Here is an 18,084-nt window from a genome sequence, read left to right as displayed (position 1 = left end):
TGAGCGTGCTCTAGACATTCATATGAAGATGCTTGGACTTGAGCATAATGATTAAGAATGAATTCGCTTCTGGTTGATAACCCAACAGGACACTTGTGAACGGATAATATGGGAGATTTAGCAACATTGACCCATTTTATCCAAGAAGATAGTTTCACTTCATCAGATAAATATTTTTAATCGATACAACCAATGGAAGTACATATTAGTAGCTTTTAAACACCTGAACTGAGCTTTGCTCTGATAAGATAAACTGAGAGATATGCTGAACTGCTGACTAACATACACGTGAAAATTCAATTAGAATACCAAAGTATTTCATCAAAGCAGCAAGTGCAAAGAATCAATCAATAAACTTTCTATCAGATGAGAACAAGTTTTTAGTGAAATTATGTAAATTTACTGCAAAACACTATTTTACCTGAACATAATTATTTCAAGCCAGAGCACAAATGTTTGGAACCAGTAACTTTGTTGGAAAGCCACACGAGTCACTTCACTGAAGAAAAAACCATGAGGTAACATCCAACATTTTAAGAAAATAAGATTTCAAACCATGAGAACATGAGCTGATGTTCTCCTGTCATAAACTTACAGCACAAGCTCTTTGTTAGTGTAATTTAATTTCTAATTTGCATGTTCGTTGAGGCTGGGGCAACAAAACAATACAGATCTCAGCCCTTTCATTCCTAAGATCTCATTTGCAATTCTCCTTACTATCTGCCAAACAATCCCTACAATATTACTATGGAGAATGTAGCATTGGATCAACTTAATATCCCTTATTGATATTTTTCTTTATTCTCATTACTTGTTTGGCTATATGTTATGTTAATACAGTGAGGAGATATTATCTTGATCTCTCTTGGAAGTTAAAGGGTTACACGACTAACTCTCAAAAGCAAAAGCTTTTATACCTACTACAACATAAAAATGAAAAAAAAAAAAAATTCACATGCCAAAGGAAAACTGTCATCAAGAACTTACTTTGCATCAAGTTATCGTACAAGTCACTGATATAGGGCTGGTTTTTTAAAACCCTACTTATCAATAATCCTCGTAACAAAACCAAATTTTTGCCATGACAATTTACACCAGATTAATTTTAGTTGTTCTTCCTGCAACTGAGCCATGCTGCTAAAAAAGTTTTAAGGTATTCCAGAGTTCAAAGCACTTTTCTGAAACAACTATGCATGGCCACGAGTATCATGAACGTGTCCACTTAATTCTCAAAAAGCTACTACAATCGTAAGATTAAATTAAAATTCATTTAAGTTGGAAAAAAATTATTTTGAAGTTCAATTTTATTTTGGTCAGACTTTCAATTTCCTTTTCTTGAAATGCATCCACAAAGATTTCCCAAACCAAAAACAGAGGATAATGAAACTTAACAAGTGTATATATTGAACCACAAGTCAGAGCAAATCAAATCAGTCTCTTGTTGTAAATTCACCTGCAATTCTTCAGTCTTGAACAGAAAAAAATAGTCTAATCTGGTAATGACAACAGTTTTCCTTTAAATGCATGTGAAACTTCTTTTCTCCAAAGAGGTAAACACAATTAATTTTCCACTTCCTTTTGCTTTCCTAGCCTCTTCTGTAACATGTATATTCATAATTAATCAATCCCCCTTCTAAATCAATCCAAGCATCCTAAAACATGGAAGAGCTAGAACTTAAGGTTCTGCCACTAAACTGTGAAAGTTCCCTAAAACGGAAACAAGTTTTGCAGCTGAAGTCTGCTAAAAAATTTAAATACTTCCGTTTCTAACAGTCATGTTAAATTAATCCTAAATCTACTTTTTGGCTAAAAAAAAAAATGGACAAGAAAGTGAAGGGATAAAATTTCTCCACAAATCACATCCATCTGTTTTACATTCCCTGGCCCAAGTGACAAAGAACAGAAACTGATACGCTAACTGTTTACCTCTGAAGATCTGATTGGTAGTTCACCTTTCTAGCTGCTTTGTGTTTCTTTGCAAATTCATCAACATGTGATTTCTCTAATTGGCAATTTTTCATGTTTTTGTACTTTTAATTATTTTGCTAGAAAATGTTTAGGTACCAGATCATTGTCAAGGAAAGAAACTAAATATCTTCAAATTTCCCCCCCCTTCAAACATGAAGTAAGCCACTTGATTTACATGCGCTATTTTTTTTCTTTTGAAGGGAGTCAATGTTTTTCCAAATTTGAAAGCTAGGTGACCATGCATACAATTGCTTTTATGCGAATGTAACACCCTACAGCTAATAAGTTCATCTATCCACATTGGCTGTTTGCTGAATAATGTGTAAAAAAGTTTGAGAAGTTGCAAATCATCACTTCTGAAAGTTTTAAGGGTCCAGGGTGTGACATGTGAGGGGTGCCTAACAGTTGTTCCTCCTCAATATGCACATTACTTTGCTGGTACAAATTTATTTGCTTAGGCTCCAAATCCTGAAGAACAGTTTGATATAGGAATAATTGCAACTATTTTGTGAAATTTTTCAGATGCTATTCAAATTCTGTCTTTTAATATGATAAAACTTCATTGAAGTTAAAAAGGTTGAAACAGAAGGCATTTTGAAACATTTTTAAACAAAAATTATACAAATCTTATCATTGTCTAACTTAGTGTGATTTTATTGTAGTATGTATGATTACGGATTTTATCTTCAAGTAAGAAAAATGTATCAATCTTGTTGCAGAGGACAATGGAATTCTCTGGTTGACCTATTTTATCAGCAATTACTTTTCTTGTCAGTAACTAAAAACAGAAAATTATTCCATAAACATAATTTGTAAGGCATTAAACTCATAGTACTAAATTTGTCGACTACAAATGAGTTTATGAGTAAAATTATTCACAATTAGAGTCAGGAGTCAAGTGAATTATTATATCAAAACCATCTGTTTAGGCTAAATCCAGAAGTTGAGCTTATAATTCTGATGAATTATTACGGACAAAGTTACATTGAAAGGACAGTAATTAAATCTAATAATACAATAAAACTATAAATTTTTGGTGGTTAATATAAAAATCATAATTGAGATTTCCAACAAAGGATCGATCAAAGGTTCTTACAACAACACTCTTAATGAAACTTGCGTCGTAAGAGATTATTAAGCATTTATTTATTATCTGAGGTAAAATAATAACCAATAACTTTTAATAATAGTTTAGATGAGCAGACACGGTAAATAATTTTTCCTATAAATTGTTTAACTTAACACAAATTTGATCACATCATATGTTCAGATATTATTTTAAGAAGAAAGCATTGACTGATTTAATGACAAATAATTTAAAAGTGATAATTACTCAGAGAGTGACCTTTCCTGAATTGTTGCAGACCTGAATGGCCACAACATTAAAGACAGAACCTAAAAAATTAAGAGTAAGTTAAAATATCATAATTAAATGGTAAACTTGTACTTGTGTCCAATGGACAGTAAGGACAGTAAACTGCTGCAGTGATTCTGTATTACTTAGTAAAAAGACAACCAAAATAAAACAATCCACCATTATAATTATTTAATGATTATCTGGAGGCTGATGCTTGCCGTTCCTCAAGCATACTGGTTAGTTTTCGCTGTAACACCTCCTCTGAAGTTGTTCGTTTAGCTGGTGGATGACTGCCCTGATCATCTTGTAAAAGAGCTCTCTTGCGACTTGTCTCTCCTGTACCTTGCTTCAGCATGTGATTGATATCTCGTAGTTTCTGCAAGTAAAAAACACAATGAGAATAATTGCATGATACTTAAAAATCACTGGTGAAAGTATTAGCTCTGCATAATTTAGTGGTACTTCCTAATCGAAGATATGTGGCCTACCCCACACCGTGACCAAAATGATATTAAATTTTAACCTAACTTTGATGCTGGGATTTTCTAAGGGAATGGGACAAACAAGGTTTGCAAAATGAAAGAGGGAGACTAATATTAGAATCATTTAAACTTTGTATTTGGTAAACTTTGAGAAGCATTTACAGCAATTCCATTTGATTCGCAGGTGTACACACAACACTTCTTGAGTGCTCAGAATGTTTCTTTCTGTTTCACCTGTGTCCAATGTATCAGCTTTGAAAGATGCAGATTAAAAACATTATCATAATAGGAAGGAAGATAATTAACACTTATAGCGACTACTATCAAAATAATTACAAAACAAAACATAATTTACCTCTGCAGGACTTTCTTTAAAACAGTATAACATCCGTGTTGTTGGTGTCATTGAAACTCCTGGGGAATAAAAGAAACAAATATTTACTCCATGTCTATAGACTAAATATTCACCATTTATTATACTTTTTGCATTTTATCAAAAATTAATTTCATATCCACAGTATTTAAACAGAATTTCTTAAGAGGGATTTTGTATTTTTGTTCTTTCCCAAGTGTTACGAGGATCGAATTATTTTTACTGAATCTGTCACGCAGTCCCAGACCTTTCTAGAATTATCTATAATCTGTAATATTCCAGAAACTTCTTTCATGTGACTCAGCAGCTTCCAAAAATAGTACAACTTGTAATACGCTATAAATAGTAATAGAACATTCTAGATAACTAAAGTAAATGTATAAAAGCTGGCTTGTGAGAAGTACAAAAGAGATTTGCCCGAGGGCTTACCCTCGTGGCTTGCTGACTGAACTTGTGGAAGCTATGATGTGACAAGGCTATGACCTTTTGACCTTGCGACATCCGGAGAGAAGAAAGAGATGAAAAAGACGATAGTCGAGAGAGGAAGAAGATAGAGAATACAGAGTTTACTATGGAGTCCTCCGGAAAAATTTGTGTACACGGAAAGTAAGCTATGAATCAAGAAAGCCAAGTGCTATATGGTCTTCAGTCGGCAGATGTTGGAATTGGAAGTTGATCAAGACGACGAACACTTACACGGCATGAAGGATTGTAAGCCTGCTTTATGAACTGCTTAACTTAATCTTTAACCTATGTAAATTAGACAATGTAACACTAATTAAATAATAGTTAAAATGGGTAACTGCTTGTTGTTACATTTTTGTTGCGTGCCATATATCGTACTCGGGAGTCTATTTTCATATATGCTTTGGTAGCGGACATTTGTTGGTCATTCGTGCACGTAACTTAAGTAACAAAAGAGTCATAAAAAGGAATCAACCACTGAAAACCATTTTATCATCACAGCTAGCTAAAAAGGCAGTGCTCTTCATTAGTGCAGTGTATATACAAAAAACAACTTACCATTCTTGTGATTCTTGTGAGGTGAGATGTACACAGGATATTGGGTTGAAACTTTGCGTCGTGGTGAGTGCGCTTGGTTTTTCATGACTGGTAGAGGGGACAAGGGAGGGGAATCCGTCTAAAGGAAAGACAAAGTAATCATAAACAAAATCTTGGAATGAACAATCATTGTTTTGAATCACTTCCTTGCAAGAAAAGACATGAGTTTAATTTTATTCAAATCATTTTCCCGAGTTGCTTACTAGGATCACTTACCTTCTTTTAAAAATGTCAAAATTGTTATTCTATAGCAAAAACATTTATGCAAAAGAAATTACATAACTTACTGCTCTGTCTCCAGCAGAGAACTTGAGGGCAAAATTCTTTACTCTTTTTATAAACACCTGATGAAAAAATTCGATAAAAAAGATGATTGATTATCCGTAAGATTTTTGTTAAAATATTTGATGTAGTATTTGAAGGTGAAGACTCTAGGGGTGCAAATTTCATTTTGACTGCTTTGATCCCAGTAGAATTTTAAGGGGAATGATTAAATTTGTCGCAGATTTTCTTCTCAGAAAAAAAATTCAATCTTAAGTTTTGAATTGACATTTGAGTGCTCCTATAATTTCAGAAAAATCTACTAGTCTTTACCTTGTTGTAAAACTCAATAAGATCTCCTGTTTCACCGTCAATGTTTGGACTGTTTTCAGTACTACTTGATCCAGAGGTTGATGCACTGTTTGGAGGGGGACTCCGTATTGGGCTTGCTCTTGCACTACTGGGACCTTGTACGGGGCTGGCAGGTCCACTACTACCAGGTTCGTTTTGAACACCTGTTGATAAATTGCCAAAAACTAAGTTTGAAGAGCTATGAGACTATTAACATATCTGGCACTTCTTTATGTTTAGGTGAGCCCCTGCCTACAACTTCCTCTCCCATGTCTCCCCCCCCTGAAAAAATAAGACATGATTTTCAGCATTCTGAGAGATATCAACTTTTTTTTAGTCAGACATTGATGTCAGAATGGCAATTCACAAAGTAACTGGCGCAAAACAGTCTGGCTGCTAGTGGGTTTCCACTGCCCACTGGCTTCTAATGACAACCTTAACTGGAGCAAGTCTTCAAACAGAGATTGCTAAAATGGTATTTGTATCCAAAAGGAAGAGTTGACAACAAGACATCAGTGCAGCTAAATATCAAATTTGTTGAGTCACTCCTTGCTTTGAAACCTGGACTATCCATATATAGGCTTCCACAAATCCTAACACTAACAGAAGAAAACTGATACTAAAAAAATTATTAATCGTAATTACCTCTTGCTCCACTATCGCTGCCACTGCTGCCAAGGGGAGCTCTTCTTCTTCCTCTGAGAAGCACACTTCTGTAAACCTTTAAGAAATGTAATGTTTCAATCTCAATTTTAAGGGAGATTTAAAAATTGAGGGTTATTATTTTCACTTAAACATGAAGGCCCACTATATAAGGAAGTCTTCCCTGGGAAGACCTAGGCTCATTTGCCACTCACTGTTGACGTGTGTGGGTCAAATTTAAATCCTGGTAGATGAACAAAAGGGGCTAATGAGATATCTATTGTTTACTTCCACCAGCATGCTAGCTGGCACGAGGTAACGTGCAAACCACCAACTTCGATCTCAAATTTACCGCCACAAATAAAGACAGTTTCCATTGCAGAAAGAAAATACAAATCTCAAAAATTCTTGCATTGTGATGAAGACATAAAACAATTTTGAGGAATGCGCCCGTTGTTCACTGCTTGGGAGTAGCTGTAGCTCAAGCTGACTTGACTCTAAGAGTTCTACATCACATGACGGTTGCTTGACAAATTTAATGGTCCAGTGGGACCTAAGGCTCCTTTTATAGCGTGCCTTCGTGTTTAAAGACCCTTACATGGCTGACAGCCTGGGGCTGAGTACGGTAACATTTCATGATGTTCTGGAATGATAAATCAGCATTTGTGACCTGAAAAATGAACAAGATGAACATGTCAGCTGACACATGAATGCACAGTTACTAACACTCCATCTTGGAGATGCAAAGATGTTCTATCTGAAAGAAACGAGCAAGTTTTAAAACCCTTTAATTGTCCCCTCTAGCTGCTACACATTTCCTTGTAAATTAGTTACAAGAATTTAGCACTATTAGATCAAAATAAGTTTCAGTACTTGCCAGATAATGTATGGATGTCATTGTAAGAAAATAGAAGTTAGGCACGTTTAGGAGTTAATTAAAAGACATGAACAGCTGTGTTGACAAGTTTCCACACAGATGTTCCTTCACATTTCAACAGCTTACCCCTAAAACAAGAAACTACATGCAAGGCAAGGTTGAACTACCCCCAGAAAAAATATCAATTACCTTGCCCATAACATAAATACAACACATCAATATCTGATCAATATGTCTGTCCTTCATCAGCTCTGTCACATTCATCAGTGTATGTTCAAAGCATGTCCACATCCTGTAAAAAACAACAATGGAGTAACAAGTGGAATTAGTAAAATCAAATCCTCCTAGGTGAGAAGAACAAAGGACACATAAGTTGATCTAAAGTAGTTGATCTATTGCCACTCAATTAGGCTAGGTAATGTTTTAGTACAATCTATGTCACTGGTACCCAGATCGCTTTCCATTTTTATTGCTGTAAGTTTTCAACCAATGAACTGCATACTGTGGGTAGGTATGTAGGTAGGCTAAGTCTATATGTACTTGAGCCAGGTATGTGGTATGTGGCTAGGTATGTGGTATGTGGGTAGGCTAAGTCTATATGTACTTGAGCCAGGTATGTGGTATGTGGCTAGGTATGTGGTATGTGGGTAGGCTAAGTCTATATGTACTTGAGCATCCAGCTCAAGTTTATCTTGATTTCCATAGCACGAAGTAACCAAGAGTATTACAACTCCTCCCTGGATAGGATGCCAGTCCCTTACAAGGTCCCCCCCTCCCACCCCCCATTTCATCAGATTTCCTTGAAGATAAAAATTATAGCAGTATCCATTTGTACCCCTGGGTGGAGAGAGAGATCAAATCATTGTGAAATTTACACGTTTTGCCCAAGAACAATACGCCATGACGCAGCCAGGTCTAGACCCGGGAGTCCAATGCAATAACCATAGGCCACTGCATCTTCCACTCATACAGTTTGGGGTATTCAATAAATCTGGGCAACAATTCCAAGGAAAAATAACACATTTTTAACCAATAAGATTTTGAAGAGCCCCCCCCCCTCCCCCGCACCAATTTTATGAGACCTTATTCTCCAATAGGCCCTTGTTAGTAAGCTTTGCAAAGAAATTAGCCACACAGTGGCTTATCAGAAGGTTTAAGGCAACCAGGGAACAAAAATCAAGTGAACATAAGTGCAAGCCTACTTTAGACGGAGCTCCTCATGGACATCAAGTTTTGTACACAAGTCTCTCAGTCTAACACTGGACAGATGATACAACTGTAAATAAACAAGTGAAAGTTCAGTACAAAAGATTGGATGACCTTCCCAGGCAAACTTGAAGAGACAATAGGTAGTTTTATGAATGAATAAAATCTTAAGTTCTGTTGGTTTTTTTTTTTTGGGAAGCAAACCAGAAACATCCAGCAAACCACTAATTACAAATCAAAATACTCACCAACACTGTAATTCTAGGCAATTTTAAGCCCAAATAGTACCTCAACAGCACTTTACAATAGAAGTAGTTACACCCGTTTAATTTTCAGCTTTCAAAAACTTTTCATTTTCTAAGTTTTTATGGTAAAGTTTTGTAAGCATGGGTTCAGGGTCAAATTAGTTCTCTAAGAGGGCAATCGCTTCATTGTTTCTCCACAAACAGAGTGCCATCATTTTTCAACATTTCTACTTTACCTTTCTGAAAAACAATGCCAAGGAACCAGTCTTCTTAGGTTTACTTGGAGTAGTAACCTTTGCCTTAGGTGTGGTTGGTGTTGACGATGGTCTCACAGGACTAGATGCTGGTGATGCAGTGGCATTGCTGATTGTTAATACACTACCAGCCTGAGGAAAGGTCACTTGTACTGTAGTTGAAGTGTTTGGCAACACCACTGCACCATTAACAATATAACCCCCACTGCTTCCAGGAGCCGGGGTAATGATCACTGAAACAAGAATTAAAAGAGTTTAAAACAGTACTGTTCTTTTGGTAATCAGTGTCAGGGTTTGTATTAGTAATGTGAATGCAGAAGAATGGTGCAAAAAGACTGCAGAGTGTTCACTTGTCTGAATAATATATAGTTCAGATCATCAAAATTTAGCCAAAGAATTTGTTAATCTTGGGCACCTATTGGACACCATGCAGCACTGTAACAAAGCTAGTTTAAGTCTCTCTTATCGCTTTTTTTTGCTGTTGTTTTTTTCTCTCAATCACTGCCATATATTTTTAATACAATTATGGTACATATGATTTCTATCTTTTGGGGATGTGCAGGTTGCTTCAACACCGATCCTTGAAATCTGAATATTAAGCTTACGAGTTGGTGCATTCCTTGCAGTTGTCTGGCGAGTTGTAGGTGACAGTGTCACTGGCTGCCCAGTCTGTGCAGGAGCAGAACTGCCAAAATTGACCATGAGATTATGTCTTGCACCACTGCTTGGGATTACTGGTGAACTATAGACATCATGGGCTGAAGGAGAGCTTGGTGATGGCAAAACTAAGAAAACAATACAGCAAAGAGGAGTAATTAATGTAAGTCAGATCACAGTGGATATCTAAGCTTAGGGAAACAACAATTAATTTCTAACAAGAGGTTCAAAAATCACTAAAGAATAATATCCCAACACAAAAAAAAGTTACTTCAAAAAAGTCATAGGTGGGAGAAAAGTTGTTAAACTTAAAATTAATGCAGAGAAAAATTGTCAGAGTCACAAACAGCTAGTATGAAACACACCAACCATGAAGGATGACATGTGACAGATAACAATCTATTGAAAGGTAATAACTAAGGATTTAGACATTCAACTAACTGACCTTGTCTCTTGAGATGAATAGAAATAAATGGAAAATAAAGAAAAGGTGTTGTCACTCACCTCTCCTTGCTGCTCCTTCTTCTCCACAAATCCTTTGAACACGAGGGTGGACAAGTGGGGAGGCCAGTAAATTTTGTGTAGTGTGTGCAGATTCTGTTTGGTAAGGCAGTGACACATCTTCACATGATGGAACTGAGCCAGCTTGTTGGATTGAAAACCAAAGAGGCAAATCATGGCTCCATGCAAGGCTTTCAAGAATCTGTTCCTCTATCTAGTTGAAAAGAAACAAGAACTGATTAAAAAAATAGGTACAGTGTTGTTTTGTTACACACTTTACTTGATATCATTCCACTGGTACAAAAGCAAGACACAAAACACAAATTAGAAAAAGATGCCCTCATATTTTAATAAACAGTCAGGTACATTTAATCTTGTAATAAGTTAAAGTTTTCCATGGTCAAGTTACTTCCATAACCCCCCAAAATAGTATATTCTATATACATGCAAGAATGCCCTCATATTTTGATAAACAGCCAGGTACATTTAATCTTGTAATAAGTTAAAGTTTTCCATTTTCATGTTACTTCCATAACCCAAAATGGACACTGAAAAAATAGATCACTAAAGTAATAATTATCTCTCATCCTGCTCCATCAATCACATTTAATTATTTGATAAGAAAATATTCCCACTCATTTCTAAAAAACACAAAACAAACAAAGAAAAGAGATCACCTAGCTATATATAACAAGTTAATGATAAAACAACAGTTAATCTCCAGATAATCCCAGCCATTAAAAGGAGCTGCCCTCTTTTTACTACAACACTAAGATAAGAATCAGCTCTAATAATCTGATTAATTACAACTTACATGATTAAGATGCTTTACAACATCTCTTGACAGCCCATCTTCAGCTTTGATGAAAACTTCAATAATTTTGTAGAAGTAGAAAGGACTGATTTCAAAGATTTCAATCACCCAAGGGAAAGTCCTAACGGTTAAATAAAGAAACAAAGTAGGCTTAAATTATGTTAAATAATACCGATAGGAAAGGGCAATTTTCAATTGATTGTCAAAGAAATATGCAATTGCTTTCAAGTTTTGCATTGATTCAGTTTGTGTTTGGTCCTTGTCAACCAACAAGATTCAAAACCAAACCTAAGGGTAACTTGGGAACTTAAGCAGAGCTGTCAATTCTTGTACACTGAGCATATTAAGACTCAAGCAAACAAATTCCATCTTATGTTCTCAAGCTGAACTCATTATTTCTTGTGTATTGAAGGTTTCTGATTTAAAACTGTTGATTTTGAGAGAGCAAACTGCTGCTTTAGTCAACTACCTATAAATAAATTATCCCTCTTACCAGTAATATAATTTATTTCTTGTTCCCTGTCTACTAGTTCTCACTTCAAACACTTTTCAAGAGTGGAAATTCTCTCTCAGAATTAGGGATACACATCCATTTTCCGCAGCATCCCACTCTTTGTCAACAAATCAACTTACATGTAGGCACCTGATGATATTTCCCAGTCCTCTCATTGGCTGGCTACTTTGATCGGTAATTGTGAAGAAGAGCTCCCCAAAAAACCTGTCGGCCGACAGTCGGCCGACAGACGACCAACAGTCGGCCGACTGTCGGCCGACTGTCGGCCGACAGTTGGTCGTCTGTCGGCCGACAGTCGGCCGACAGTCGGCCGACAGTTGGTCGTCTGTCGGCCGACAGGTTTTGCCTGAAATATAGGCTACCTGTCGGCCGCCAGTCGGCCGACAGTCGGCCGACTGTTGGTAATGTGTCGGTAACCTGTCGGTACCTTGTCGGTAGCTTGTCCGTGAAACGATCACACAATGTTAGGGATTCAAGTCTAATTATCGAATTGTTACGTATAGTATTTTATTACTTAACATAACGAGTAAAAAGATTCACAGTTGTATCATTTATTAAACTTGAAATTGGAAATAGCAATTCATCCCAAACCTGCAAGATAGATTACGATGCTAGCAACAAATACATACATACATACTTAACATACCATAAGAGGCCGCGTTGCATTGTTGGGCGATTGGAACGAAAGTGTTTGTATTGATACGTAGCTTATGGTTTTCAGAGTTTTTGGCCGAGTTTTCGATTAAATTATCTTCCTATGCGATTCTTAGATTGTCTGGTGTGTTGTAAATTACGCAAGTGATATATCCTATACGCATCTGATAACATTTTGGAAGAAACGTTTCTTTACATACTACCAACTTTGCCGTTGATCGGTAAGTAGGTGAAGTCTGTCGAGTCATACATCACCATTACGGATTGTTATGTCACGTTAACTGTTCGTTTTTTACACAATTTTTCTTTTTTCTTAACCTGTCGGTAGACTGTCGGCCGCCTGTCGGTCAACTGTCGGCCGACAGTCGGCCGACAGTCGGCCGACAGGTTTTTTGAGGAGCTCTTCTTCACAATTACCACTTTGATCACTTAATATTTGGTTTTCCAATACTCAATCAGGATGTGTGCTCTTAATAAAAGTGGGCAGTCAGCCTTGGCTATAAACAAAACACCTACAGTACCTTTGAGAGTTGTAAGAGAAGATAATGATTTCCAAACAACATGCCATCAAAGAACAGTGAAAGTTATCCTGCTCCAGCAAACCCTGTGAAAAATAAAGAAAACGGTATTCCAGTAAGATTTAAAGCTCTCCACAATCACAAAATACAGCTGCTGCAGCTCCAACTGACTCTTGCATGACAAATGTAAAGACAAGTTTACTCACAGTTAAATCAAGGTGTCCTTGTAACCTTTTCTGTTCCAAAAGAGTTATACTTTCAAGAACCTGCAAATATATTCATTTTATTTCAAATCGTTCTTTGCATGCATAACTTAATCTATACTTTCCATAAGAGACCTCTAATACCAATAGCTTGTGTACCTTATTCTGCCGATGGAGGTCTAAAAGGAATTCCCCCTTTTGAATATTATTTCTGTGTATGCACACACAAAAAGGATGATGTCTAAAAGAAACAGTTCTCTAAAGTATGACCACATGACCTACATTGGGGAAACAATCACCCAAGTTTAAAGAGGTCTATTCAATACTCTAAGATAGCTTGTTACTTATTTCTGCACATTGAAAAATTGTCCAACTTTACACTTAAAATTTGCAAACCATGTTTGTCCTCTCCACCTTCAATCATCTTCTTTCCACATAATAGAATAGCTCTTGTTTTGTTTTAGAGTACCACATTTAAAGAGTTTCGGTAAAACAAAAAATGTCTTTTCTCACCTTGTAGTACAAAATTTCTGCAAGTTTTAATCTCTTTGTTGCAAATTCTTTGGTTGAGCAAGGAGACTTGGGTCTATCAGGAGATGGCTGTAATAAGATGCAAAGAAGCAGCATTAACAACAAACTAAAATGAACTCAAGGGATGATATTCATTGTAGCATGCTGTAGTTACTGGACTGGGCAAAAATTCACTTTAAGTCCAAGTTATTTATACCTGCAGGGCTCAAAATTGCACCTGTAGCGGACGCATTTGCAAATAAAGATTTTGCTTTTGGGACTAAAATTTCTCCATTGGTAGTGATTTTGCGACCGTTTTACAGCCTAGCTTATAAATAAATTACATTTAACAGCCTTATGTCTTACTCATTACTGGTTAGTGTAGTTTTGTCCAAAAAACCCTGCGAAATTCAAGTGAAATGTTGTGTGACTTTTATCGTTGATTTCTTGCTGAGAAATGTATCATGGGTGCACTTTTTCAGATACAACATTGTGCAATGCTCATGAAATTTCTTGGGTTAGTCAATTTTGCAACTAAAATTTTTGAACTTGCAACTAAATTTCTGGAATTACTCGCAAATTGAGATCAAGAATTTTTTTTATTTTGAGCCCTGACCTGTACATATTCCCTCAAGAAAGTCTCCCCAAGTGTGCTGACACAACTTTCAATAGCTTCTTGAGGGTTTCTGCTGCATTCCCTGTGACAAAAACAAATCAACAGACTGTGATTAAAACTTAAAAGGGTTTAAATTATTTTGCAATGTGATAGCCATTTTTTTGGTTCAAGTTTTTTTTAGGCTGTCATCTTGCTTGTGTGAGTTAAATGCAGTTTAGGCTGAAAGTAGTTATTTTTTGCAAGAAAAACTTTTGTTTATTAACAAATATGTTGCAAACTTACGAGAATATTTTCATAAGGCCATCACTAGGTCCTGCCTTCAAACCTGACAAAAGAGCTTGAAGTCTACTGACTGATTGTGTTGCTGTAGATACAGGAGTTATCCTACACAATAGAAGAAGAAAGCATGTTAACTACTGCAAAAAAGAACAAAATTCACTTAATCTTCACAAGTAAACAAATTTCCATCAACCAAACACTGATGATCACATTCCAATAGACAACAAGTATATTCTATCACACAGTCTCAATTCCAACTGGCTGCAAAAGAAGCAAGTGGAAATTATTATTCCTCTCACTCCAGCAAGGACCAGGGATGGGTACTGTTCACCAGGGATGGGTGGGTACTGTTCACCAGGGATGGGTGGGTACTGTTCACTAGGGATGGGTGGGTACTGTTCACCATACTGGGCACTTAAACTCTTTAGAAACTTAATTACATTGACCTTAATCCATCCTACTTATCATCTCTTATCCAACATAACTCCCACTGGCCTGTTGTGTATTTCACAATAGGAAGAGTGAAGAATCCATACTTGAGCTGGAGTAAATTAAACAACACAGTCAAACAAGAAAAAAAAATACAATGTTATGGTACCTTGATGTCTGTTGCACAATCGTTCAACAATACAAGGCACATCAGTTGGTACCTTGAAGTCTCTGTTTCCAAAATCCTGAGGCAGGCCTATGGAATGGATTTCAAAAATATAAAATAATTTCAATCCTGGTTTTCACACCATCATTAATTTTGGAATTAATTGATAAGACATGAATTGAGAGGTTGTACCTTCAAATTTTGGATTCAGTAGTTCCCGGCAATTCTTTGCATACAGTGCATTTGAGTAAAGGAGATCCAAGCAACACAAAAGCAGATGGTAAGAGTTTACCAGATCATCACTTATGGCAGGAAAATTACCTGTTGATCAATATATGGTATGTTACGAGTTCTGCGTTTGCCCTGCTAAAGCAATGTTAACCTTATTTTTGTGACTCAGAATCACCTCTTAGTAAGCCCTTTACACCCTTGCATCAGTATGCACATTCTCCTTGCTGTTGTCTTTCTTTTTTCCTATTTACTGATGAGGAGAATTTGTTAAACAATCAAGAGCTTTTTTAGTTGGTGATCATTCCCTTCATTCTATTGACCCTATCCTTTGATTTAGTAGAGATACTGTAATGAGTTGTGTTGTTACAAAATCACAGCAAATAATCGGAAAATTGTTTTAATTTGAGATTAAGAGAATTCTCTTGCGCAGTGAGACAGTTTTCATCCCGTGTTACTATTCTTTACTCTAGTCCAAAAACTGACACAATGATGCATGTAACCTTGGAAAACTGTTATAAAAGGTAGTCATATGAATCAGAACTCTGCTTCTCTATGACAACAATAGAGAAAGCTTGTCACATTTTCACAAAAATAATCTCCTAATCTAACAATCATATATAGTCAGGATTTCTCAATCCGTCTATCAAAGTGGTCAAAGTACTTTATCCACTTGGAAATAGTTCAGAGTAATGCAAAATTTGTAACATTGCCATTAATACTAACCACAGAAAAATAAAATCTAAAAAGAACAAATTAATTGTTGAAAACACAGGAAGTTTCCAGCTGAGCTTTTGTCTTAAAGAAAGACGAATTGAACTAACAAGCAGTAGCAAAGAACAAGATTTAAACATCCTGGCAGCCTTGAATATATTAACTCAGTTTTAAAACTGGACAAAAAATTCTTTAAGGATAACATCACTGCAAATAAATTTTGCAGTTTAAATCTGCTTAAATCAAATTAACCCCATGCAGGGTGATGAAGTGCAAAGTACAATTTAGTAAAATCCTTTATAAAATAGAAGAAACTTAACTGAAATCTTTGAAGTTACATGAAGGGAAAACAGAACACTTAACAGTAAATTTTTAATGATATGCAAAAGCAATGTTAAAATATTTCTGCTTGCTGAAAGGTCAAGTTCATGACAAAGAAATTAATTCAAAATTGTCAACGCTGTCAAAATATCTCCTGCAAATTGACAGGCCAATTTCATTGCTAAGGATTTAATGCACAAGTATCAAAATTCAACTATAGACATGCCTAAAAATAAAGTAACATATCTTAACTTCTTACAAACTGATCTCAAAATTGTGACTCATTCCTTAGAAACAGGTTAACCACTTCAAGTTAATTACTCAGTAATGTTTGACCCATGGGAAACGTGCCTGAACACGTTTGGTACTGCTGGGCTGTCTCGAAACCATCCATCAATCAATATATGGCTTAGTTTATTGCTGAAGCATGAACAAATACAAACAAAAGAATGACATATAACTTTGCTTCAGACTTCACTCTGGTTCAGCAAGATTCAGGTGGGGTGATCCAAACAGCCCAATGCCGGTCCCACATTACAATCAAATAATCTTGTTCAGTGAACCAGAAGACAACTAATGAAAAGGCAAACGTTTTAACTCTTCGCTGCACTCTAGTGCAAATTAGACCTTTGTGCACAAATGTTTGGTGCGCAAATTTCTTGTGCTTAATAGCAATCTTCTAAAAAGCCTGAAGCGAAACAATTTAAGGAGCAAAACACAAAGGGCTACACTTCACACTGCTGTCATGCTCTAGATATCTGCCCATCATTTTAATGCTACATAATTATACTGATGTCAGTGCCAACAGTCAAAATACAACAAAAACTGTCTCTAAATAGTGTTTGTTATGGAAAAAAACCACGGAGAGAAAAAATCCCATAATAAATTCTGCAATTTTTCATTCCTATGCCCAAGCCGTCTTGAGCCATGCCACGTTCCTTTCCTTTCCTTTCCTTTCCATTCCTTTCCGTGGTGCGGTAGTCAGCCCGTGAGTAATTAAAATAGAAAAGAAAATACCCCACAAGATTGCGGTAAAGGAGAATATTGATTACTCAGTAAGTTCAAATTTCACAAGATGCAGACACCACCCCCAAAAATCTCCTAGAGAAAAATAAATATCAAAAAGCAAGCTAATTCCAAAGTCCCACACAAGCAAAATCACAGAGAGCAAAATCTTTTGTCTTCGAGGATACACGTATGGCATTTTAAAAACTTTCTGAGTATCGGGTTTTTCTACCCGCTAACTTATCCATAAAAGACTGATATTTCTCGACCTGGGATGTTTCTGTGAAATTGTAATTTTAACACCCCCTTATCTGTAAGAGTTTAAATGATGAAGTCTTTGCGAGAAGAATTTAACATAGAGTTAAATTATGTTACATGATGCGAGTAAAATTTGGCGCCAACTGGCATGGAACATGAACCTGGCAGGCTTTTGTGCATCATTCCCGATTTTGGTCGAGTGAAGAATTGCAGTTAGTCAGTGTAATAAGTCTTATATGTGTAAACGCAGACTTAAAACACTCCTTTTACAAAAAGCTCTTTGACTATTCCAACCCACATAATCACACAATATGACCATCCCTTAAAGATATTCACTGTACATGCTTTACCTCCCATTCTTCGAATAATCGTATAAGGAAGCTAAATTGCTCTGACTGTAACGCGTAGAAATCGATCATAAGGAGAACACCAAGGGGATCTTCATCTGGGTCGAGACTGAAAAGAAATTATATTATTTATTGCCTTAACAGTTGTCGTGGTGCAAAATGATCTGCCAGCCGACCAGAACATCATTATGCCAATCAAGGTTTGGCAGGAATTAACTTAATCTACAATTTTTCATTTGACAAAAGTCACTCGTACAAAAAGTAAAAATTCA

At 36.1% G+C, this 18,084-nt stretch overlaps 2 protein-coding genes across 3 annotated transcripts in view; both read right to left on the bottom strand.

Annotated features, from left to right (window-relative positions):
• LOC111322233 (ribosome quality control complex subunit TCF25-like) overlaps nucleotides 1-18,084 on the bottom strand; it is a 65,132-nt gene that overhangs the window by 33,650 nt on the left and 13,398 nt on the right. The window lies entirely within an intron of this gene.
• On the bottom strand, nucleotides 163-17,080 carry LOC148734408 (retinoblastoma-like protein 1). Its single transcript, XM_088751647.1, has 20 exons — nucleotides 15,132-17,080; nucleotides 14,943-15,029; nucleotides 14,348-14,449; nucleotides 14,066-14,147; nucleotides 13,453-13,539; nucleotides 12,943-13,002; nucleotides 12,740-12,822; nucleotides 11,051-11,171; nucleotides 10,240-10,450; nucleotides 9,684-9,863; nucleotides 9,061-9,311; nucleotides 8,576-8,649; nucleotides 7,563-7,665; nucleotides 7,095-7,166; nucleotides 6,500-6,575; nucleotides 5,837-6,018; nucleotides 5,530-5,586; nucleotides 5,204-5,321; nucleotides 4,163-4,221; nucleotides 163-3,701 (listed from the first exon to the last, which is right to left on the bottom strand). The coding sequence occupies exons 3-20, from the start codon at nucleotides 14,359-14,361 to the stop codon at nucleotides 3,522-3,524; spliced, it is 2,010 nt and encodes a 669-aa protein (XP_088607773.1). The 5' UTR covers nucleotides 14,362-14,449; nucleotides 14,943-15,029; nucleotides 15,132-17,080; the 3' UTR covers nucleotides 163-3,521.

This window comes from Stylophora pistillata, chromosome 3 (assembly GCF_964205215.1).
Source record: "Stylophora pistillata chromosome 3, jaStyPist1.2, whole genome shotgun sequence".
Lineage (NCBI taxonomy): Eukaryota > Metazoa > Cnidaria > Anthozoa > Scleractinia > Pocilloporidae > Stylophora > Stylophora pistillata.
The sequence above is the reverse complement of the archived record's forward strand: the minus strand, read 5'-3'. Positions and strand labels throughout refer to the sequence as shown.

Excerpts from the sequence above, each read along its gene's own strand:
- LOC148734408 (XM_088751647.1), bottom strand. Across the intron at positions 11,172-12,739 it reads TTCTCTTACAACTCTCAAAG|GACTTTCCCTTGGGTGATTG; the intron begins GTACTGTAGGTG and ends TTTAACCGTTAG. Across the intron at positions 7,167-7,562 it reads GTATTTATGTTATGGGCAAG|GTCACAAATGCTGATTTATC; the intron begins GTAATTGATATT and ends TTCATTTTTCAG.